Consider the following 24,632-nt stretch of genomic DNA (forward strand, 5'->3'; position numbering starts at 1 on the left):
ATTTGCTAAAAATGAAATAAAAAAAAAGTGTTACAAAAAGGTCCAACATGTTATATGTTTTAGTGTTATTGTTCAACTGCTCGGACGTTAAACCACAACAAACAAACAAACTGTTTACCTTTGCAGGAAGAGTTTAGAAATTACCTTGAAGTTATAAACAATATATCTTTGCTATCGGAAATTTTTAGCGCACACCAGGAAATATTTTCTTGTAAATAAAAATGAATTAAAGTTTGCCTGTTCGTTCAGATAAAAAGATGACAATAGTCGTTATGGTAGGTTTTTAAAAGTATCTTTTTTCTGTTAAGAAATCCATATTCCTTATTTCATTCGTCTTCTAAAAAGTTGTAATTTATATTGTTTGATGATCAATGACCGATAGTACTGTTTTTTTGAAAGAAAGTAATTAAGTTTTCTCCTTGACAAACAATGTCGTCTTTTCGGTAAGTTCATGATTGATGCTATATTTTTATAATTAACGATAACAGCCAGTGTGATTTGTTTCGGAAAGCATGTAAATGCACACCTGAAAATATGTAAGTACGGTCTAAATCTTAGGTCTTGCCGTTATTATACATGTATCACAAAGACAACAACAGTAGTCTTAATAACAAGACTTATTTTGATTTTAGAGCCGAAGTGTGAACTTGATGTTTCTCATGTTTGTAATTAAAAACGTGGTTAACAGCACAGAATTATTGTATAAAACGAAGCCAACGAATTGCTCGTTTAGCGAAACGGTTGACAAATGTTTGCGAGTTGATTGCTCGAATTCTGGGCTCCAAACGCTACCGGTCATCCCAGGGAATGTGTGCATTGCTGATTTCCAAAACAATAATATTAGTTACATTAAAAAACAGTATTTTTCAAACTATTCTGATATAACTGAGTTGGATTTATCAATCAACAAGCTTGTGGCGTTGGATAGAGAAACGTTTGAAGGCCTTACAGCACTAATTCTTTTGAGATTAAACTCCAATCAAATACGACAATTAGCGTCTGATACTTTTGAGAATATTACCAGCATGGTTCAACTTTATATACAGAATAATCACATCAACTGGTCGTCGACAAAAGTGACCTTCCCGTCATCCATGAAATCACTTCACGCCGATGCTTTTGTTTATAAATCATCAGTGTTCAAAACTGCAATTAATCGTCTCCGGGAACTAACTTTGTCTGGATTTGAAGGTCAATGCAATATGTCTATTGTTACAAGGGATACTTTTAAGAAGGTCCCAAATCTACAAGTTCTCGAAATAACGCAATGTGGAATCAATTACATATTCAGACATTCTCTTGATTTCTTGAAGAACCTTTACAGGTTGGATATTTCTTATAACCCTTGTTTAAAATTTGCTGGGTTACAGAACGTGACAATGGATTTACCTTCGACTTCAATACGGTATCTGTCGTTTAATAAAATTCACCAGACATTTGAAATGAACACGATGCTCCTTAAGTCACATATAGCAGATTTACATAACACAAAGTTAGTTGAACTACATGGAGATAGTAACCGAATCCAGCTTATTGAAACGGGGGCTTTAAAGTTACTTCCTCTGACCATGCAAAATTTATCATTTAGTGATAACATGTTTTCCTACGGAAACTACCTTAATGATGCCATAGTCATTACTATAAAGTTTCTCAATGCTTCGTACATGTTTACAGCACATAAACGCCAACCAGATGAAAAATGCATAAAAAATTCTTTGTACACTCATGACAACCGACCCCAGAGTAACGCGATGACGGACAACCAATCCAAAAGAAACACGATGACAGAGTTCCATTCGACAATGCCATTACCACTCCAATTAAAAACTATAATTTACAAACAGTGTAAACTGCGATTTGAGATACCATATATCGATGTAACAGAGAATTCTCTTGAATACTTGGATGTTAGTTACAACACATTTTACTCCTGGATTGGGCCGATAAATAAAACAAACAAATTGTCATACCTTGATCTATTAAATAATCTCTGTTCAAATGTATCCAAAATATTTTTCATGGGGGCTCCAAATTTGGAAACTTTGAAGATACAAAACAATTATCTTGGACTTTCGTTTAGTTCCGATACAAAAGGTGAAATATTTCAGTATTCGACCAAACTTAAAATTTTGGATGCCTCAGGAAACAGAATAACCTTTCTTCCATTTCACTTTTTTAAAAACCAGATACACTTAGAAAACCTATCTTTGGCAGAAAATATGCTTGATGACGTTACTTTTCAAGTAGAACATATGAAAAATCTGTCTAATTTAGATTTATCAGGCAACATTATATTTGAATTAAGTGAATCTGCCAGAAATCAATTTGACAGAATAAATGTAATAACACTAGATCTAACCAATAATCCACTACGCTGTTCGTGTGATACTATCGAATTTATCAGATGGATGTCAGAAACCAGCATAAACTTCAGTAACTTACAAAGTTATATTTGTCTTTCTCCAAAGGGTAAAGTTCTACTTTCTAATCCCGAATCAGTTTTTCAAACTCTGAACAAAGCGTGCTCTAAGTATACGGCTATAATTATATGTAGTGTGTCCCTTTCAATGTTGTTTTTGGTAGTATTGTTTTTAGGGATAACATACCGCTATCGCTGGAAGCTTCGTTATATTTTTTACATAACGAAAAACAAATTTAAGATAAATGTCGAAGCCTGCGAAGGTAGAAGTTACAAGTATGATGCATTCATTTCTTACGCGGAGGAAGATTGCTCCTTTGTGCACAACAAGCTTGTTAAAATCCTAGAAGAAACTGCTGGATTTAAGTTATGCATACATAAACGGGATTTCCTTCCAGGGTATTATATTGCAGAAAATATTACCGTGTCAATACACCATAGCCGTAAAGTGGTTGTTATTATGTCGCGGAATTATCTTAGATCAAACTGGGGTCTATTCGAATACAACATGGCTAAAACTGAAGGTATCTATTCTAGAAGCAAAGAAAATATCTTGTATCTCGTGTTCATAGAGCAGCTGTCAGGAAAGGATCTGCCGCTGCAAATTTTAGAACAGATTGAATCAAAATCGTACATGGAGTACCCGAACGATGAGTATGGAGACCAGGTATTCTTTCAGAAGCTTGTGGAAGCGTTAAAAGTATGATAGTATTTTTTTAGCAAGCGCTAATTTTTTTTTTAAAGTTGGTCCCAGATTCTGACAGACGCAGGTTCAGTGAGGTTTATTACCAGCGAGTCTCAGTGACACTGCGATTGTGAAATTTGAACTTCGCTTTAGAACCGATTTCATTTTATTTTCCTGTTAGTATGAATAGAGAAAATCAAGTGAGCTTTGTACTAAAACTGTTCAAATAGTCATTTTTTCATATGATTCATATTACATCAATTTCATTCAATTAATAATGACATTTCCGACATTATTCGACTAGGACAAAAAAGCAATTTCTTCCTTTTTGACAATGGTTATATGTTCTTTCACTCGAGTTCAATTTTAAGTTAAGTCCAAAAAAATGCAGTGGGTTGAACTAGTACACCTCTGCACCTCTAGCAAAATATGCACACGGTATAATATCCAACTCAAAAGGAGTCTGATTCCAATGCAAACACTAAAACATACATGTCTTATGATAGCTTATAAACTGTACACTATAAAATATCTTACATTTTTAAAATATCTTATAAAGCTAAGGAGATATCTAATGAGATTAAATGTATTATATAGTTTATATGTTGTTTTTCATTAAGTTTATGAGTTATATCTTATAAATTTTATACGATATCTCATATTGTTTACGCTAGAAGATATTTAAATCATTTATAAGATATCTTAAAAGATTTATGTGAAAATCTTGTATAGAAAAAAAGTAAAAGATCTTTTAAAGTATATGGTATAAAAATTCTTTGTATACTCATGACAACCGATCCCAGAGTAACGCGATGACGGACAACCAATCCAAAAGAAACACGACGACAGAGTTCCATTCGAAAATGCCATTACCACTCCAATTAAAAACTATAATTTACAAACAGTGTAAACTGCGATTTGAGATACCATATATCGATGTAACAGAGAATTCTCTTGAATACTTGGATGTTAGTTACAACACATTTTACTCCTGGATAGGGCCGATAAATAAAACAAAGTAAAAAAAGAACTTTTAAAGTATATGGTATATCTTTGAAAAGATATGAAAGTAAAGACTGTTTGCCATAAACCAGTGCCATGCCAGTGTTTGAAATACTGTGTTTAATTTCGATATAGATGGCTCTCGTTTGATCTTTATTTAAAATGTTGAAGATCAATTTCTTAAAGTGAATAGCATAATTTCGGAACTTGCAAATCATACGCATTGTATAATTGTGACTTTATCGTGAAGATATTCTAAATTTTTCCAGAAGAGCATTCAAAATTTGTTTCAAAATACCGTGATTAAGTTCGATGCAATACAGTAGGGAATCAATATTCAATGCATAAAAATTATAATCGATGTAAGCAGTTTAGCTACAAGTTAAAGCTATGATGGTGGATTTACCAACAATATATATTTCAATACCTTAGTTGTGTCAAATATTTGATAACAGCATTAAAGATTATGAACTTTAGTTACAGTGTCTGGTGTTTGTCACATCAAACTATGTTCGTAGAACATGTAATTTTTTTCGTCGTGAACAATTCATATAAAGTGCTGCTACAAAAGGAAAATACGCGTTAACTTCTTAAAGGTTTTCAACTTAAATGACTCAGAACTCAAGTAAAGCTTACGCAACTAGAATTTGCTAAAAATGAAATAAAAAAAAAGTGTTACAAAAAGGTCCAACATGTTATATGTTTTAGTGTTATTGTTCAACTGCTCGGACGTTAAACCACAACAAACAAACAAACTGTTTACCTTTGCAGGAAGAGTTTAGAAATTACCTTGAAGTTATAAACAATATATCTTTGCTATCGGAAATTTTTAGCGCACACCAGGAAATATTTTCTTGTAAATAAAAAATGAATTAAAGTTTGCCTGTTCGTTCAGATAAAAAGATGACAATAGTCGTTATGGTAGGTTTTTAAAAGTATCTTTTTTCTGTTAAGAAATCCATATTCCTTATTTCATTCGTCTTCTAAAAAGTTGTAATTTATATTGTTTGATGATCAATGACCGATAGTACTGTTTTTTTTGAAAGAAAGTAATTAAGTTTTCTCCTTGACAAACAATGTCGTCTTTTCGGTAAGTTCATGATTGATGCTATATTTTTATAATTAACGATAACAGCCAGTGTGATTTGTTTCGGAAAGCATGTAAATGCACACCTGAAAATATGTAAGTACGGTCTAAATCTTAGGTCTTGCCGTTATTATACATGTATCACAAAGACAACAACAGTAGTCTTAATAACAAGACTTATTTTGATTTTAGAGCCGAAGTGTGAACTTGATGTTTCTCATGTTTGTAATTAAAAACGTGGTTAACAGCACAGAATTATTGTATAAAACGAAGCCAACGAATTGCTCGTTTAGCGAAACGGTTGACAAATGTTTGCGAGTTGATTGCTCGAATTCTGGGCTCCAAACGCTACCGGTCATCCCAGGGAATGTGTGCATTGCTGATTTCCAAAACAATAATATTAGTTACATTAAAAAACAGTATTTTTCAAACTATTCTGATATAACTGAGTTGGATTTATCAAACAACAAGCTTGTGGCGTTATATAGAGAAACGTTTGAAGGCCTTACAGCACTAATTCTTTTGAGATTAAACTCCAATCAAATACGACAATTAGCGTCTGATACTTTTGAGAATATTACCAGCATGGTTCAACTTTATATACAGAATAATCACATCAACTGGTCGTCGACAAAAGTGACTTTCCCGTCATCCATGAAATCACTTCACGCCGATGCTTTTGTGTATAAATCATCAGTGTTCAAAACTGCAATTAATCGTCTCCGGGAACTAACTTTGTCTGGATTTGAAGGTCAATGCAATATGTCTATTGTTACAAGGGATACTTTTAAGAAGGTCCCAAATCTACAAGTTCTCGAAATAACGCAATGTGGAATCAATTACATATTCAGACATTCTCTTGATTTCTTGAAGAACCTTTACAGGTTGGATATTTCTCATAACCCTTGTTTAAAATTTGCTGGGTTACAGAACGTAACAATGGATTTACCTTCGACTTCAATACGGTATCTGTTGTTTAATAAAATTCACCAGACATTTGAGATGAACACGATGCTCCTTAAGTCACATATAGCAGATTTACATAACACAAAGTTAGTTGAACTACATGGAGATAGTAACCGAATCCAGCTTATTGAAACGGGGGCTTTAAAGTTACTTCCTCTGACCATGCAAAATTTATCATTTAGTGATAACATGTTTTCCTACGGAAACTACCTTAATGATGCCATAGTCATTACTATAAAGTTTCTCAATGCTTCGTACATGTTTACAGCACATAAACAACAACCAGATGAAAAATGCATAAAAAATTCTTTGTATATTCATGACAACCGACCCCAGAGTAACGCGATGACGGACAACCAATCTAAAAGAAACACGATGACAGAGTTCCATTCGAAAATGCCATTACCATTCCAATTAAAAACTATAATTTACAAACAGTGTAAACTGCGATTTGAGATACCATATATCGATGTAACAGAGAATTCTCTTGAATACTTGGATGTTAGTTACAACACATTTTACTCCTGGATAGGGCCGATATATAAAACAAACAAATTGTCATACCTTGATCTATCAAATAATCTCTGTTCAAATGTATCGAAAATATTTTTCATGGGGGCTCCAAATTTGGAAACTTTGAAGATACAAAACAATTATCTTGGACTTTCGTTTAGTTCCGATACAAAAGGTGAAATATTTCAGTATTCGACCAAACTTAAAATTTTGGATGCCTCAGGAAACAGAATAACCTTTCTTCCATTTCACTTTTTTAAAAACCAGATACACTTAGAAAACCTATCTTTGGCAGAAAATATGCTTGATGACGTTACTTTTCAAGTAGAACATATGAAAAATCTGTCTAATTTAGATTTATCAGGCAACATTATATTTGAATTAAGTGAATCTGCCAGAAATCAATTTGACAGAATAAATGTAATAACACTAGATCTAACCAATAATCCACTACGCTGTTCGTGTGAAACTATCGAATTTATCAGATGGATGTCAGAAACCAGCATAAAATTCAGTAACTTACAAAGTTATATTTGTCTTTCTCCAAAGGGTAAAGTTCTACTTTCTAATCCCGAATCAGTTTTTCAAACTCTGAACAAAGCGTGCTCTAAGTATACGGCTATAATTATATGTAGTGTGTCCCTTTCAATGTTGTTTTTGGTAGTATTGTTTTTAGGGATAACATACCGCTATCGCTGGAAGCTTCGTTATATTTTTTACATAACGAAAAACAAATTTAAGATAAATGTCGAAGCCTGCGAAGGTAGAAGTTACAAGTATGATGCATTCATTTCTTACGCGGAGGAAGATTGCTCCTTTGTGCACAACAAGCTTGTTAAAATCCTAGAAGAAACTTCTGGATTTAAGTTATGCATACATAAACGGGATTTCCTTCCAGGGTATTATATTGCAGAAAATATTACCGTGTCAATACACCATAGCCGTAAAGTGGTTGTTATTATGTCGCGGAATTATCTTAGATCAAACTGGGGTCTATTCGAATACAACATGGCTAAAACTGAAAGTATCTATTCTAGAAGCAAAGAAAACATCTTGTATCTCGTGTTCATAGAGCAGCTGTCAGGAAAGGATCTGCCGCTGCAAATTTTAGAACAGATTGAATCAAAATCGTACATCGAGTACCCGAACGATGAGTATGGAGACCAGGTATTCTTTCAGAAGCTTGTGGAAGCGTTAAAAGTATGATAGTATTTTTTTAGCAAGCGCTAATTTTTTTAAAAAGTTGGTCCCAGATTCTGACAGACGCAGGTTCAGTGAGGTTTCTTACCAACAAGTCTCAGTGACACTGCGATTGTGAAATTTGAACTTCGCTTTAGAACCGATTTCATTTTATTTTCCTGTTAGTATGAATAGAGAAAATCAAGTGAACTTTGTACTAAAACTGTTCAAATAGTCATTTTTTCATATGATTCATATTACATCAATTTTATTCAATTAATTATGACATTTCCGTCATTATTCGACTAGGACAAAAAAGCATTTTTTTTCCTTTTTGACAATGGTTATATGTTCTTTCACTCGAGTTCAATTTTAAGTTAAGTCGCAAAAAATGCAGTGGGTTGAACTAGTACACCTCCGCACCTCTAGCAAAATATGCACACGGTATAATATCAAACTCTCAAAAGGAGTCTGATTCCAATGCAAACACTAAAACATACATGTCTTATGATAGCTTATAAACTGTACACTATAAAATATCTTACATTTTTTTTAATATCTTATAAAGCTAAGGAGATGTCTAATGAGATTAAATATATTATATAGTTTATATGTTGTTTTTCATTAAGTTTATGAGTTATATCTTATAAATTTTATACGATATCTCATATTGTTTACGCTAGAAGATATTTAAATCATTTATAAGATATCTTAAAAGATTTATGTGAAAATCTTGTATAGAAAAAAGTAAAAGATCTTTTAAAGTATATGGTATAAAAAATTCTTTGTATACTCATGACAACCGATCCCAGAGTAACGCGATGACGGACAACCAATCCAAAAGAAACACAACGACAGAGTTCCATTCGAAAATGCCATTACCACTCCAATTAAAAACTATAATTTACAAACAGTGTAAACTGCGATTTGAGATACCATATATCGATGTAACAGAGAATTCTCTTGAATACTTGGATGTTAGTTACAACACATTTTACTCCTGGATAGGGCCGATAAATAAAACAAAGTAAAAAAAGAACTTTTAAAGTATATGGTATATCTTTGAAAAGATATGAAAGTAAAGACTGTTTGCCATAAACCAGTGCCATGCCAGTGTTTGAAATACTGTGTTTAATTTCGATATAGATGGCTCTCGTTTGATCTTTATTTAAAATGTTGAAGATCAATTTCTTAAAGTGAATAGCATAATTTCGGAACTTGCAAATCATACGCATTGTATAATTGTGACTTTATCGTGAAGATATTCTAAATTTTGCCAGAAGAGCATTCAAAATTTGTTTCAAAATACCGTGATTAAGTTCGATGCAATACAGTAGGGAATCAATATTCAATGCATAAAAATTATAATCGATGTAAGCAGTTTAGCTACAAGATAAAGCTATGATGGTGGATTTACCAACAATATATATTTCAATACCTTAGTTGTGTCAAATATTTGATAACAGCATTAAAGATTATGAACTTTAGTTACAGTGTCTGGTGTTTGTCACATCAAACTATGTTCGTAGAACATGTAATTTTTTTTCGTCGTGAACAATTCATATAAAGTGCTGCTACAAAAGGAAAATACGCGTTAACTTCTTAAAGGTTTTCAACTTAAATGACTCAGAACTCAAGTAAAGCTTACGCAACTAGAATTTGCTAAAAATGAAATAAAAAAAAAGTGTTACAAAAAGGTCCAACATGTTATATGTTTTAGTGTTATTGTTCAACTGCTCGGACGTTAAACCACAACAAACAAACAAACTGTTTACCTTTGCAGGAAGAGTTTAGAAATTACCTTGAAGTTATAAACAATATATCTTTGCTATCGAAAATTTTTAGCGCACACCAGGAAATATTTTCTTGTAAATAAAAAATGAATTAAAGTTTGCCTGTTCGTTCAGATAAAAAGATGACAATAGTCGTTATGGTAGGTTTTTAAAAGTATCTTTTTTCTGTTAAGAAATCCATATTCCTTATTTCATTCGTCTTCTAAAAAGTTGTAATTTATATTGTTTGATGATCAATGACCGATAGTACTGTTTTTTTTGAAAGAAAGTAATTAAGTTTTCTCCTTGACAAACAATGTCGTCTTTTCGGTAAGTTCATGATTGATGCTATATTTTTATAATTAACGATAACAGCCAGTGTGATTTGTTTCGGAAAGCATGTAAATGCACACCTGAAAATATGTAAGTACGGTCTAAATCTTAGGTCTTGCCGTTATTATACATGTATCACAAAGACAACAACAGTAGTCTTAATAACAAGACTTATTTTGATTTTAGAGCCGAAGTGTGAACTTGATGTTTCTCATGTTTGTAATTAAAAACGTGGTTAACAGCACAGAATTATTGTATAAAACGAAGCCAACGAATTGCTCGTTTAGCGAAACGGTTGACAAATGTTTGCGAGTTGATTGCTCGAATTCTGGGCTCCAAACGCTACCGGTCATCCCAGGGAATGTGTGCATTGCTGATTTCCAAAACAATAATATTAGTTACATTAAAAAACAGTATTTTTCAAACTATTCTGATATAACTGAGTTGGATTTATCAAACAACAAGCTTGTGGCGTTATATAGAGAAACGTTTGAAGGCCTTACAGCACTAATTCTTTTGAGATTAAACTCCAATCAAATACGACAATTAGCGTCTGATACTTTTGAGAATATTACCAGCATGGTTCAACTTTATATACAGAATAATCACATCAACTGGTCGTCGACAAAAGTGACTTTCCCGTCATCCATGAAATCACTTCACGCCGATGCTTTTGTGTATAAATCATCAGTGTTCAAAACTGCAATTAATCGTCTCCGGGAACTAACTTTGTCTGGATTTGAAGGTCAATGCAATATGTCTATTGTTACAAGGGATACTTTTAAGAAGGTCCCAAATCTACAAGTTCTCGAAATAACGCAATGTGGAATCAATTACATATTCAGACATTCTCTTGATTTCTTGAAGAACCTTTACAGGTTGGATATTTCTCATAACCCTTGTTTAAAATTTGCTGGGTTACAGAACGTAACAATGGATTTACCTTCGACTTCAATACGGTATCTGTTGTTTAATAAAATTCACCAGACATTTGAGATGAACACGATGCTCCTTAAGTCACATATAGCAGATTTACATAACACAAAGTTAGTTGAACTACATGGAGATAGTAACCGAATCCAGCTTATTGAAACGGGGGCTTTAAAGTTACTTCCTCTGACCATGCAAAATTTATCATTTAGTGATAACATGTTTTCCTACGGAAACTACCTTAATGATGCCATAGTCATTACTATAAAGTTTCTCAATGCTTCGTACATGTTTACAGCACATAAACAACAACCAGATGAAAAATGCATAAAAAATTCTTTGTATATTCATGACAACCGACCCCAGAGTAACGCGATGACGGACAACCAATCTAAAAGAAACACGATGACAGAGTTCCATTCGAAAATGCCATTACCATTCCAATTAAAAACTATAATTTACAAACAGTGTAAACTGCGATTTGAGATACCATATATCGATGTAACAGAGAATTCTCTTGAATACTTGGATGTTAGTTACAACACATTTTACTCCTGGATAGGGCCGATATATAAAACAAACAAATTGTCATACCTTGATCTATCAAATAATCTCTGTTCAAATGTATCGAAAATATTTTTCATGGGGGCTCCAAATTTGGAAACTTTGAAGATACAAAACAATTATCTTGGACTTTCGTTTAGTTCCGATACAAAAGGTGAAATATTTCAGTATTCGACCAAACTTAAAATTTTGGATGCCTCAGGAAACAGAATAACCTTTCTTCCATTTCACTTTTTTAAAAACCAGATACACTTAGAAAACCTATCTTTGGCAGAAAATATGCTTGATGACGTTACTTTTCAAGTAGAACATATGAAAAATCTGTCTAATTTAGATTTATCAGGCAACATTATATTTGAATTAAGTGAATCTGCCAGAAATCAATTTGACAGAATAAATGTAATAACACTAGATCTAACCAATAATCCACTACGCTGTTCGTGTGAAACTATCGAATTTATCAGATGGATGTCAGAAACCAGCATAAAATTCAGTAACTTACAAAGTTATATTTGTCTTTCTCCAAAGGGTAAAGTTCTACTTTCTAATTCCGAATCAGTTTTTCAAACTCTGAACAAAGCGTGCTCTAAGTATACGGCTATAATTATATGTAGTGTGTCCCTTTCAATGTTGTTTTTGGTAGTATTGTTTTTAGGGATAACATACCGCTATCGCTGGAAGCTTCGTTATATTTTTTACATAACGAAAAACAAATTTAAGATAAATGTCGAAGCCTGCGAAGGTAGAAGTTACAAGTATGATGCATTCATTTCTTACGCGGAGGAAGATTGCTCCTTTGTGCACAACAAGCTTGTTAAAATCCTAGAAGAAACTTCTGGATTTAAGTTATGCATACATAAACGGGATTTCCTTCCAGGGTATTATATTGCAGAAAATATTACCGTGTCAATACACCATAGCCGTAAAGTGGTTGTTATTATGTCGCGGAATTATCTTAGATCAAACTGGGGTCTATTCGAATACAACATGGCTAAAACTGAAAGTATCTATTCTAGAAGCAAAGAAAACATCTTGTATCTCGTGTTCATAGAGCAGCTGTCAGGAAAGGATCTGCCGCTGCAAATTTTAGAACAGATTGAATCAAAATCGTACATCGAGTACCCGAACGATGAGTATGGAGACCAGGTATTCTTTCAGAAGCTTGTGGAAGCGTTAAAAGTATGATAGTATTTTTTTAGCAAGCGCTAATTTTTTTAAAAAGTTGGTCCCAGATTCTGACAGACGCAGGTTCAGTGAGGTTTCTTACCAACAAGTCTCAGTGACACTGCGATTGTGAAATTTGAACTTCGCTTTAGAACCGATTTCATTTTATTTTCCTGTTAGTATGAATAGAGAAAATCAAGTGAGCTTTGTACTAAAACTGTTCAAATAGTCATTTTTTCATATGATTCATATTACATCAATTTTATTCAATTAATTATGACATTTCCGTCATTATTCGACTAGGACAAAAAAGCATTTTTTTTCCTTTTTGACAATGGTTATATGTTCTTTCACTCGAGTTCAATTTTAAGTTAAGTCGCAAAAAATGCAGTGGGTTGAACTAGTACACCTCCGCACCTCTAGCAAAATATGCACACGGTATAATATCAAACTCTCAAAAGGAGTCTGATTCCAATGCAAACACTAAAACATACATGTCTTATGATAGCTTATAAACTGTACACTATAAAATATCTTACATTTTTTTTAATATCTTATAAAGCTAAGGAGATGTCTAATGAGATTAAATATATTATATAGTTTATATGTTGTTTTTCATTAAGTTTATGAGTTATATCTTATAAATTTTATACGATATCTCATATTGTTTACGCTAGAAGATATTTAAATCATTTATAAGATATCTTAAAAGATTTATGTGAAAATCTTGTATAGAAAAAAGTAAAAGATCTTTTAAAGTATATGGTATAAAAAATTCTTTGTATACTCATGACAACCGATCCCAGAGTAACGCGATGACGGACAACCAATCCAAAAGAAACACAACGACAGAGTTCCATTCGAAAATGCCATTACCACTCCAATTAAAAACTATAATTTACAAACAGTGTAAACTGCGATTTGAGATACCATATATCGATGTAACAGAGAATTCTCTTGAATACTTGGATGTTAGTTACAACACATTTTACTCCTGGATAGGGCCGATAAATAAAACAAAGTAAAAAAAGAACTTTTAAAGTATATGGTATATCTTTGAAAAGATATGAAAGTAAAGACTGTTTGCCATAAACCAGTGCCATGCCAGTGTTTGAAATACTGTGTTTAATTTCGATATAGATGGCTCTCGTTTGATCTTTATTTAAAATGTTGAAGATCAATTTCTTAAAGTGAATAGCATAATTTCGGAACTTGCAAATCATACGCATTGTATAATTGTGACTTTATCGTGAAGATATTCTAAATTTTGCCAGAAGAGCATTCAAAATTTGTTTCAAAATACCGTGATTAAGTTCGATGCAATACAGTAGGGAATCAATATTCAATGCATAAAAATTATAATCGATGTAAGCAGTTTAGCTACAAGATAAAGCTATGATGGTGGATTTACCAACAATATATATTTCAATACCTTAGTTGTGTCAAATATTTGATAACAGCATTAAAGATTATGAACTTTAGTTACAGTGTCTGGTGTTTGTCACATCAAACTATGTTCGTAGAACATGTAATTTTTTTTCGTCGTGAACAATTCATATAAAGTGCTGCTACAAAAGGAAAATACGCGTTAACTTCTTAAAGGTTTTCAACTTAAATGACTCAGAACTCAAGTAAAGCTTACGCAACTAGAATTTGCTAAAAATGAAATAAAAAAAAAGTGTTACAAAAAGGTCCAACATGTTATATGTTTTAGTGTTATTGTTCAACTGCTCGGACGTTAAACCACAACAAACAAACAAACTGTTTACCTTTGCAGGAAGAGTTTAGAAATTACCTTGAAGTTATAAACAATATATCTTTGCTATCGAAAATTTTTAGCGCACACCAGGAAATATTTTCTTGTAAATAAAAAATGAATTAAAGTTTGCCTGTTCGTTCAGATAAAAAGATGACAATAGTCGTTATGGTAGGTTTTTAAAAGTATCTTTTTTCTGTTAAGAAATCCATATTCCTTATTTCATTCGTCTTCTAAAAAGTTGTAATTTATATTGTTTGATGATCAATGACCGATAGTACTGTTTTTTTTGAAAGAAAGTAATTAAGTTTTCTCCTTGACAAACAATGTCGTCTTTTCGGTAAGTTCATGATTGATGCTATATTTTTATAATTAACGATAACAGCCAGTGTGATTTGTTTCGGAAAGCATGTAAATGCACACCTGAAAATATGTAAGTACGGTCTAAATCTTAGGTCTTGCCGTTATTATACATGTATCACAAAGACAACAACAGTAGTCTTAATAACAAGACTTATTTTGATTTTAGAGCCGAAGTGTGAACTTGATGTTTCTCATGTTTGTAATTAAAAACGTGGTTAACAGCACAGAATTATTGTATAAAACGAAGCCAACGAATTGCTCGTTTAGCGAAACGGTTGACAAATGTTTGCGAGTTGATTGCTCGAATTCTGGGCTCCAAACGCTACCGGTCATCCCAGGGAATGTGTGCATTGCTGATTTCCAAAACAATAATATTAGTTACATTAAAAAACAGTATTTTTCAAACTATTCTGATATAACTGAGTTGGATTTATCAAACAACAAGCTTGTGGCGTTATATAGAGAAACGTTTGAAGGCCTTACAGCACTAATTCTTTTGAGATTAAACTCCAATCAAATACGACAATTAGCGTCTGATACTTTTGAGAATATTACCAGCATGGTTCAACTTTATATACAGAATAATCACATCAACTGGTCGTCGACAAAAGTGACTTTCCCGTCATCCATGAAATCACTTCACGCCGATGCTTTTGTGTATAAATCATCAGTGTTCAAAACTGCAATTAATCGTCTCCGGGAACTAACTTTGTCTGGATTTGAAGGTCAATGCAATATGTCTATTGTTACAAGGGATACTTTTAAGAAGGTCCCAAATCTACAAGTTCTCGAAATAACGCAATGTGGAATCAATTACATATTCAGACATTCTCTTGATTTCTTGAAGAACCTTTACAGGTTGGATATTTCTCATAACCCTTGTTTAAAATTTGCTGGGTTACAGAACGTAACAATGGATTTACCTTCGACTTCAATACGGTATCTGTTGTTTAATAAAATTCACCAGACATTTGAGATGAACACGATGCTCCTTAAGTCACATATAGCAGATTTACATAACACAAAGTTAGTTGAACTACATGGAGATAGTAACCGAATCCAGCTTATTGAAACGGGGGCTTTAAAGTTACTTCCTCTGACCATGCAAAATTTATCATTTAGTGATAACATGTTTTCCTACGGAAACTACCTTAATGATGCCATAGTCATTACTATAAAGTTTCTCAATGCTTCGTACATGTTTACAGCACATAAACAACAACCAGATGAAAAATGCATAAAAAATTCTTTGTATATTCATGACAACCGACCCCAGAGTAACGCGATGACGGACAACCAATCTAAAAGAAACACGATGACAGAGTTCCATTCGAAAATGCCATTACCATTCCAATTAAAAACTATAATTTACAAACAGTGTAAACTGCGATTTGAGATACCATATATCGATGTAACAGAGAATTCTCTTGAATACTTGGATGTTAGTTACAACACATTTTACTCCTGGATAGGGCCGATATATAAAACAAACAAATTGTCATACCTTGATCTATCAAATAATCTCTGTTCAAATGTATCGAAAATATTTTTCATGGGGGCTCCAAATTTGGAAACTTTGAAGATACAAAACAATTATCTTGGACTTTCGTTTAGTTCCGATACAAAAGGTGAAATATTTCAGTATTCGACCAAACTTAAAATTTTGGATGCCTCAGGAAACAGAATAACCTTTCTTCCATTTCACTTTTTTAAAAACCAGATACACTTAGAAAACCTATCTTTGGCAGAAAATATGCTTGATGACGTTACTTTTCAAGTAGAACATATGAAAAATCTGTCTAATTTAGATTTATCAGGCAACATTATATTTGAATTAAGTGAATCTGCCAGAAATCAATTTGACAGAATAAATGTAATAACACTAGATCTAACCAATAATCCACTACGCTGTTCGTGTGAAACTATCGAATTTATCAGATGGATGTCAGAAACCAGCATAAAATTCAGTAACTTACAAAGTTATATTTGTCTTTCTCCAAAGGGTAAAGTTCTACTTTCTAATTCCGAATCAGTTTTTCAAACTCTGAACAAAGCGTGCTCTAAGTATACGGCTATAATTATATGTAGTGTGTCCCTTTCAATGTTGTTTTTGGTAGTATTGTTTTTAGGGATAACATACCGCTATCGCTGGAAGCTTCGTTATATTTTTTACATAACGAAAAACAAATTTAAGATAAATGTCGAAGCCTGCGAAGGTAGAAGTTACAAGTATGATGCATTCATTTCTTACGCGGAGGAAGATTGCTCCTTTGTGCACAACAAGCTTGTTAAAATCCTAGAAGAAACTTCTGGATTTAAGTTATGCATACATAAACGGGATTTCCTTCCAGGGTATTATATTGCAGAAAATATTACCGTGTCAATACACCATAGCCGTAAAGTGGTTGTTATTATGTCGCGGAATTATCTTAGATCAAACTGGGGTCTATTCGAATACAACATGGCTAAAACTGAAAGTATCTATTCTAGAAGCAAAGAAAACATCTTGTATCTCGTGTTCATAGAGCAGCTGTCAGGAAAGGATCTGCCGCTGCAAATTTTAGAACAGATTGAATCAAAATCGTACATCGAGTACCCGAACGATGAGTATGGAGACCAGGTATTCTTTCAGAAGCTTGTGGAAGCGTTAAAAGTATGATAGTATTTTTTTAGCAAGCGCTAATTTTTTTAAAAAGTTGGTCCCAGATTCTGACAGACGCAGGTTCAGTGAGGTTTCTTACCAACAAGTCTCAGTGACACTGCGATTGTGAAATTTGAACTTCGCTTTAGAACCGATTTCATTTTATTTTCCTGTTAGTATGAATAGAGAAAATCAAGTGAGCTTTGTACTAAAACTGTTCAAATAGTCATTTTTTCATATGATTCATATTACATCAATTTTATTCAATTAATTATGACATTTCCGTCATTATTCGACTAGGACAAAAAAGCATTTTTTTTCCTTTTTGACAATGGTTATATGTTCTTTCACTCGAGTTCAATTTTAAGTTAAGTCGCAAAAAATGCAGTGGGTTGAACTAGTACACCTCCGCACCTCTAGCAAAATATGCACACGGTATAATATCAAACTCTCAAAAGGAGTCTGATTCCAATGCAAACACTAAAACATACATGTCTTATGATAGCTTATAAACTGTACACTATAAAATATCTTACATTTTTTTTAATATCTTATAAAGCTAAGGAGATGTCTAATGAGATTAAATATATTATATAGTTTATATGTTGTTTTTCATTAAGTTTATGAGTTATATCTTATAAATTTTATACGATATCTCATATTGTTTACGCTAGAAGATATTTAAATCATTTATAAGATATCTTAAAAGATTTATGTGAAAATCTTGTATAGAAAAAAGTAAAAGATCTTTTAAAGTATATGGTATAAAAAATTCTTTGTATACTCATGACAACCGATCCCAGAGTAACGCGATGACGGACAACCAATCCAAAAGAAACACAACGACAGAGTTCCATTCGAAAATGCCATTACCACTCCAATTAAAAACTATAATTTACAAACAGTGTAAACTGCGATTTGAGATACCATATATCGATGTAACAGAGAATTCTCTTGAATACTTGGATGTTAGTTACAACACATTTTACTCCTGGATAGGGCCGATAAATAAAACAAAGTAAAAAAAGAACTTTTAAAGTATATGGTATATCTTTGAAAAGATATGAAAGTAAAGACTGTTTGCCATAAACCAGTGCCATGCCAGTGTTTGAAATACTGTGTTTAATTTCGATATAGATGGCTCTCGTTTGATCTTTATTTAAAATGTTGAAGATCAATTTCTTAAAGTGAATAGCATAATTTCGGAACTTGCAAATCATACGCATTGTATAATTGTGACTTTATCGTGAAGATATTCTAAATTTTGCCAGAAGAGCATTCAAAATTTGTTTCAAAATACCGTGATTAAGTTCGATGCAATACAGTAGGGAATCAATATTCAATGCATAAAAATTATAATCGATGTAAGCAGTTTAGCTACAAGATAAAGCTATGATGGTGGATTTACCAACAATATATATTTCAATACCTTAGTTGTGTCAAATATTTGATAACAGCATTAAAGATTATGAACTTTAGTTACAGTGTCTGGTGTTTGTCACATCAAACTATGTTCGTAGAACATGTAATTTTTTTTCGTCGTGAACAATTCATATAAAGTGCTGCTACAAAAGGAAAATACGCGTTAACTGCTTAAAGGTTTTCAACTTAAATGACTCAGAACTCAAGTAAAGCTTACTCAACTAGAATTTGCTAAAAATGAAATAAAAAAAAAAGTGTTACAAAAAGGTCCAACATGTTATATGTTTTAGTGTTATTGTTCAACTGCTCGGACGTTAAACCACAACAAACAAACAAACTGTTTACCTTTGCAGGAAGAGTTTAGAAATTACCTTGAAGTTATAAACAATATATCTTTGCTATCGGAAATTTTTAGCGCACACCAGGAAATATTTTCTTGTAAATAAAAATGAATTAAAGTTTGCCTGTTCGTTCAGATAAAAAGATGACAATAGTCGTTATGGTAGGTTTTTAAAAGTATCTTTTTTCTGTTAAGAAATCCATATTCCTTATTTCATTCGTCTTCTAAAAAGTTGTAATTTATATTGTTTGATGATCAATGACCGATAGTACTGTTTTTTTGAAAGAAAGTAATTAAGTTTTCTCCTTGACAAACAATGTCGTCTTTTCGGTAAGTTCATGATTGATGCTATATTTTTATAATTAACGATAACAGCCAGTGTGATTTGTTTCGGAAAGCATGTAAATGCACACCTGAAAATATGTAAGTACGGTCTAAATCTTAGGTCTTGCCGTTATTATACATGTATCACAAAGACAACAACAGTAGTCTTAATAACAAGACTTATTTTGATTTTAGAGCCGAAGTGTGAACTTGATGTTTCTCATGTTTGTAATTAAAAACGTGGTTAACAGCACAGAATTATTGTATAAAACGAAGCCAACGAATTGCTCGTTTAGCGAAACGGTTGACAAATGTTTGCGAGTTGATTGCTCGAATTCTGGGCTCCAAACGCTACCGGTCATCCCAGGGAATGTGTGCATTGCTGATTATCCAAAACAATAATATTAGTTACATTAAAAAACAGTATTTTTCAAACTATTCTGATATAACTGAGTTGGATTTATCAATCAACAAGCTTGTGGCGTTGGATAGAGAAACGTTTGAAGGCCTTACAGCACTAATTCTTTTGAGATTAAACTCCAATCAAATACGACAATTAGCGTCTGATACTTTTGAGAATATTACCAGCATGGTTCAACTTTATATACAGAATAATCACATCAACTGGTCGTCGACAAAAGTGACCTTCCCGTCATCCATGAAATCACTTCACGCCGATGCTTTTGTTTATAAATCATCAGTGTTCAAAACTGCAATTAATCGTCTCCGGGAACTAACTTTGTCTGGATTTGAAGGTCAATGCAATATGTCTATTGTTACAAGGGATACTTTTAAGAAGGTCCCAAATCTACAAGTTCTCGAAATAACGCAATGTGGAATCAATTACATATTCAGACATTCTCTTGATTTCTTGAAGAACCTTTACAGGTTGGATATTTCTTATAACCCTTGTTTAAAATTTGCTGGGTTACAGAACGTGACAATGGATTTACCTTCGACTTCAATACGGTATCTGTCGTTTAATAAAATTCACCAGACATTTGAGATGAACACGATGCTCCTTAAGTCACATATAGCAGATTTACATAACACAAAGTTAGTTGAACTACATGGAGATAGTAACCGAATCCAGCTTATTGAAACGGGGGCTTTAAAGTTACTTCCTCTGACCATGCAAAATTTATCATTTAGTGATAACATGTTTTCCTACGGAAACTACCTTAATGATGCCATAGTCATTACTATAAAGTTTCTCAATGCTTCGTACATGTTTACAGCACATAAACAACAACCAGATGAAAAATGCATAAAAAATTCTTTGTACACTCATGACAACCGACCCCAGAGTAACGCGATGACGGACAACCAATCCAAAAGAAACACGATGACAGAGTTCCATTCGACAATGCCATTACCACTCCAATTAAAAACTATAATTTACAAACAGTGTAAACTGCGATTTGAGATACCATATATCGATGTAACAGAGAATTCTCTTGAATACTTGGATGTTAGTTACAACACATTTTACTCCTGGATTGGGCCGATAAATAAAACAAACAAATTGTCATACCTTGTTCTATCAAATAATCTCTGTTCAAATGTATCCAAAATATTTTTCATGGGGGCTCCAAATTTGGAAACTTTGAAGATACAAAACAATTATCTTGGACTTTCGTTTAGTTCCGATACAAAAGGTGAAATATTTCAGTATTCGACCAAACTTAAAATTTTGGATGCCTCAGGAAACAGAATAACCTTTCTTCCATTTCACTTTTTTAAAAACCAGATACACTTAGAAAACCTATCTTTGGCAGAAAATATGCTTGATGACGTTACTTTTCAAGTAGAACATATGAATAATCTGTCTAATTTAGATTTATCAGGCAACATTATATTTGAATTAAGTGAATCTGCCAGGAATTTTTTCATATGATTCATATTACATTAATTTCATTCAATTATACTCGGCGTCACATAAATAACATACTGTTAAAATTTGAATAAAAATATTTCCTACGACTTTATTGACACCTACCGTCGTTTAAATTGTCTTAAATGACTTGCTCATTCGTTTAGCCAAACGGCTTCTCCCTGAACAAGTCGCTTTTAACTTAAATCATGCGTAACAAATCCTTACGGGAAAATCCCATACTAATATCCGCCATGTTGGTTTCTACGGGACAATTTGTTTACAAACGAAGTTCGTAAGTTCCCGTCGAACTCCGGTGACAATCGTCTGCTTGATTAACTTCTCGGTATTGTACGTTGTTCGCGTAAAATAAATCCGAGATATCCGAAATAACGCCGAAATGCATTCTGGGTTCTTCGGTTTTTGGACAAACCATTTAAACGTAAACAACATCTCCTAGCAACCCGATCACTGTAAACATGGCCGACTTTTTACAATGTAAATATTGGCACCGAGAATTAAAATCTGACCGGAATTTAACGATTCAATGTTTAGGGAGAAGCCGTTTGGCTAAACGAATGAGCAAGTCATTTAAGACAATTTAAACGACGGTAGGTGTCCATAAAGTCGTAGAAAATATTTTTATTCAAATTTTAACAGTATGTTATTTATGTGACGCCGAGTATAATTAAACTTTGATATTATGTTTAAGAGGACATTTTATTACAAACGAGAATTATGTTCAGAAAGAGTAATCAAAGGAACCAAGATTCTACCGGAAATCAAAAGAATGTAATCCAGGGACAAAGACCAAACATGGAAAACAGGCATTACACACAAAAAAAAAAATAATCAAATAATACATTCAAAGTAACAAAAGTAAATAAGCAACTCGGACTCCATTAAAAACTGGGGGCATGGATCATGTGCAACGGTAGGATAAGAGTTTTTTTTTACTTTTTAGAAACGCCCGAATTGCTCATAAAAAGCCAATTCCAGAGTAGATGATAGGAGACAATGTAGTAGTAATATTTTATTATTGTATTAAATATGATATAAATGTAATACGTTTACGAATGTGGGTTGACGTTCTGTTATCAATGTTTATAACTTTTTAATGTCAAATATATCATGATGAACATTACTTCTTTCTATATTGTTAATTAAATGCTTAAGTAATATCTTTTCTTTGAAGATCTTATGTAGATAAAACCACACTGAAGATTTTTAACAATAACAATGTGGTTATGACTATGGAAGTGTGAACGTATAAGGTCCACATTGGTCGAGTTTCACAATATGTTTTGTTGTTAAATATGCATGTACTGTATCAACATTCAGATAAATATGTGTCATTACTTTTCTAAATGTTGTATCATATATTTGCACATAAATATCTCACTAGGTTTGGGGTCAAACTCAATATTTCACATAAGGTAAAACATCGTCTCAATGGCTTTGGGGTCGAAGTCAATAGTTTACATATGATAAAAGATCTTTGTGATTGTCAAAGTCAATACTTTGCATTCGGAACTCATGTTTACATTTAAGTCAAAGTGTATTAATATAAGTCCTTGTTTATTTCTTGTAGTTTTGAAAAGTCTTAAGATAAAGTTCATTCCAGTGACTCATCCACGTTTCCGGAAGATAAGACTGATAGATAAGTCTTTTCATTTCTGTGTCCAAGCTTTCCAGCCATGTTTAAACTATTCATATTTATTGTAAGCGTAAGCCTAAATAATATTCAAGAGGTTAAGTCGTTAACTATACCTCAAACACCTCCTTCACCACAGTGTCAAAGAGACGGAAAGTCTTACCCTGAGGGCTATCATCTAAAGGTTTCGCCTTGCGAGTTTTGCGACTGTTATTCTGGCAGATTTGCATGTGTGATAGCAGATTGTTTCATCATTGAGTGTGTAGATTCTATTCGCGACCCAAACAGATGTTGCCCAGTGTGTCCAAACGGTAAGAAAAATACAGATGCTGCAGGACACTGCACAGTCCCCCAATAACCACTCTTTTAATGTTGATATATCAATGTGCACCTCAACTTGGGCTGAAAAATCATGCTGCAGTAGTCGGGGTTACAATGCCGACAGTGGGGGGACCCAGATATTTACAATAGCTCATTAAAAAAATTCTAAAAAAATATGCGAATTCACTTATTTTTTGATACAACGCCAAGTTGTTTGATTGTTTATTGAACTATTCTAAGGAAGATCATACCTAATACTTTAAGTGGAAAGATTTGTCAAATTTGTCTCAAAGATCACCTTAAACGATCATACTATAAAATACAAGATAACAAATATTGGTCACCGAACTTAATTTCAAGATCATTGGGCCTATATATAGACGATTTTTTACATTCTATATAGATTCTGTAGGAAATTTTCGCAGTTTCGCTCACTTATAGCGAAAGCTATATTTTTATATAGCCTAGCCGGCCGAGTGGTCTAGGGCGCTGGACTTTGTGCAGGCGGTGTTGCCATAGATGTCAGGAGTTCGAGTCCCGCGGAAAGAACGACTATTAATTTGCTTCGCAAATTTGACAGTTTCTAACGTCGTTGGGAATTTTTCAGATCCTATATTCCCTGTATCAATCTCAGAAGTGTAGAGAATAGAGTCGGATATTTTAAGGATAAAATTTTGCGACTTAAACGACCAGTCTGTGTTACAAGAAAAATGATAAAATCCAGTTTCCTTGATTTATTTCTTAAATTAAAAATGCTTGTGCCATGGACTTGTATAACACACAACTCTTATCACTTCAATTTTGCTTTCTTGATCATGAAGGAATGTTCACTTTCTGGGTATATTATCATGTAAATTTTATTCTAGGAAGAAATTGCTATGCAGGTGATAAAATAATAGCGGCTGGGAAAGATGTCAAGATCGATGAAAACACAGTCTGTCGGTGCCCTCCAAACATAGGCTTTGGAATGCCTGCACATCACGCCGTGTGTACAAATAATGTTCCAACTACCACTGCCAAAATTTAACTCTCAACAAACAATAAACATTACCACATACCTTTTTAAGCCATATATTTTGTTGAAAGAGTAATCAAGGGAATGAAGTTTCTAGCGACATATAACGCAGTCCAGGGACAGATCAAATAGGGAAAACAACAAGAGCATAAAATAACCAAAATGATGCGTACAAAGAAACAAAAATAAATGAGCAACATGGACTCTACTAAAACAGGGTGCATGGGCCAGGTTAAGCGTCCTCTGCTTATCTAGAAACACTCGTCGAATTGCTCATAAAAAGTCCTGGGTAGACGAAAGTGGAAAAGA

At 33.0% G+C, this 24,632-nt stretch overlaps 5 protein-coding genes and 1 long non-coding RNA gene across 6 annotated transcripts; all 6 read left to right on the plus strand.

The window, feature by feature from the left end:
- Positions 1 to 109: 109 nt before the first annotated feature.
- On the plus strand, positions 110 to 3,705 carry LOC148623046 (uncharacterized). The gene is made up of 2 exons (XR_015920757.1): positions 110 to 275; positions 633 to 3,705. It is a non-coding gene; the product is annotated as an uncharacterized LOC148623046 (long non-coding RNA).
- Positions 3,706 to 4,973: 1,268 nt separating this feature from the next.
- On the plus strand, positions 4,974 to 8,027 carry LOC148623047 (toll-like receptor 4). Its single transcript, XM_088573538.1, has 2 exons — positions 4,974 to 5,027; positions 5,386 to 8,027. Exons 1-2 carry the CDS (start codon positions 5,010 to 5,012, stop codon positions 7,876 to 7,878), a joined length of 2,511 nt encoding a protein of 836 aa, XP_088429664.1. The 5' UTR covers positions 4,974 to 5,009; the 3' UTR covers positions 7,879 to 8,027.
- A 1,703-nt stretch (positions 8,028 to 9,730) lies between these two features.
- LOC148623048 (toll-like receptor 4) lies at positions 9,731 to 13,155 on the plus strand. The gene is made up of 2 exons (XM_088573539.1): positions 9,731 to 9,784; positions 10,143 to 13,155. The coding sequence occupies exons 1-2, from the start codon at positions 9,767 to 9,769 to the stop codon at positions 12,633 to 12,635; spliced, it is 2,511 nt and encodes an 836-aa protein (XP_088429665.1). The 5' UTR covers positions 9,731 to 9,766; the 3' UTR covers positions 12,636 to 13,155.
- Positions 13,156 to 14,487: 1,332 nt separating this feature from the next.
- On the plus strand, positions 14,488 to 17,392 carry LOC148623049 (toll-like receptor 4). The gene is made up of 3 exons (XM_088574158.1): positions 14,488 to 14,541; positions 14,900 to 16,736; positions 17,259 to 17,392. The coding sequence occupies exons 1-3, from the start codon at positions 14,524 to 14,526 to the stop codon at positions 17,390 to 17,392; spliced, it is 1,989 nt and encodes a 662-aa protein (XP_088430284.1). The 5' UTR covers positions 14,488 to 14,523.
- Positions 17,393 to 19,214: 1,822 nt separating this feature from the next.
- LOC148623050 (toll-like receptor 4) lies at positions 19,215 to 21,401 on the plus strand. Its single transcript, XM_088573540.1, has 2 exons — positions 19,215 to 19,298; positions 19,656 to 21,401. The coding sequence occupies exon 2, from the start codon at positions 19,831 to 19,833 to the stop codon at positions 21,355 to 21,357; it is 1,527 nt and encodes a 508-aa protein (XP_088429666.1). The 5' UTR covers positions 19,215 to 19,298; positions 19,656 to 19,830; the 3' UTR covers positions 21,358 to 21,401.
- Positions 21,402 to 22,965: 1,564 nt separating this feature from the next.
- On the plus strand, positions 22,966 to 24,369 carry LOC148623051 (von Willebrand factor C domain-containing protein 2-like). Its single transcript, XM_088573541.1, has 2 exons — positions 22,966 to 23,298; positions 24,175 to 24,369. Exons 1-2 carry the CDS (start codon positions 23,031 to 23,033, stop codon positions 24,333 to 24,335), a joined length of 429 nt encoding a protein of 142 aa, XP_088429667.1. The 5' UTR covers positions 22,966 to 23,030; the 3' UTR covers positions 24,336 to 24,369.
- The last annotated feature ends 263 nt before the right edge of the window (positions 24,370 to 24,632 follow it).

Source organism: Perna viridis, chromosome 3 (assembly GCF_037379345.1).
Source record: "Perna viridis isolate PV_CMFRI_1.1 ecotype Kerala chromosome 3, ASM3737934v1, whole genome shotgun sequence".
Classification (NCBI taxonomy): Eukaryota; Metazoa; Mollusca; class Bivalvia; order Mytilida; family Mytilidae; genus Perna; species Perna viridis.

Excerpts from the sequence above, each read along its gene's own strand:
- LOC148623049 (XM_088574158.1), top strand. Across the intron at positions 16,737-17,258 it reads TATTTGTCTTTCTCCAAAGG|AGCAGCTGTCAGGAAAGGAT; the intron begins GTAAAGTTCTAC and ends TCGTGTTCATAG.
- LOC148623051 (XM_088573541.1), top strand. The coding sequence starts at position 23,031 with ATGTTTAAACTATTCATATTTATTGTAAGCGTAAGCCTAAATAATATT. Across the intron at positions 23,299-24,174 it reads TTGCCCAGTGTGTCCAAACG|GAAGAAATTGCTATGCAGGT; the intron begins GTAAGAAAAATA and ends ATTTTATTCTAG.
- LOC148623050 (XM_088573540.1), top strand. The coding sequence starts at position 19,831 with ATGTGTGCATTGCTGATTATCCAAAACAATAATATTAGTTACATTAAA.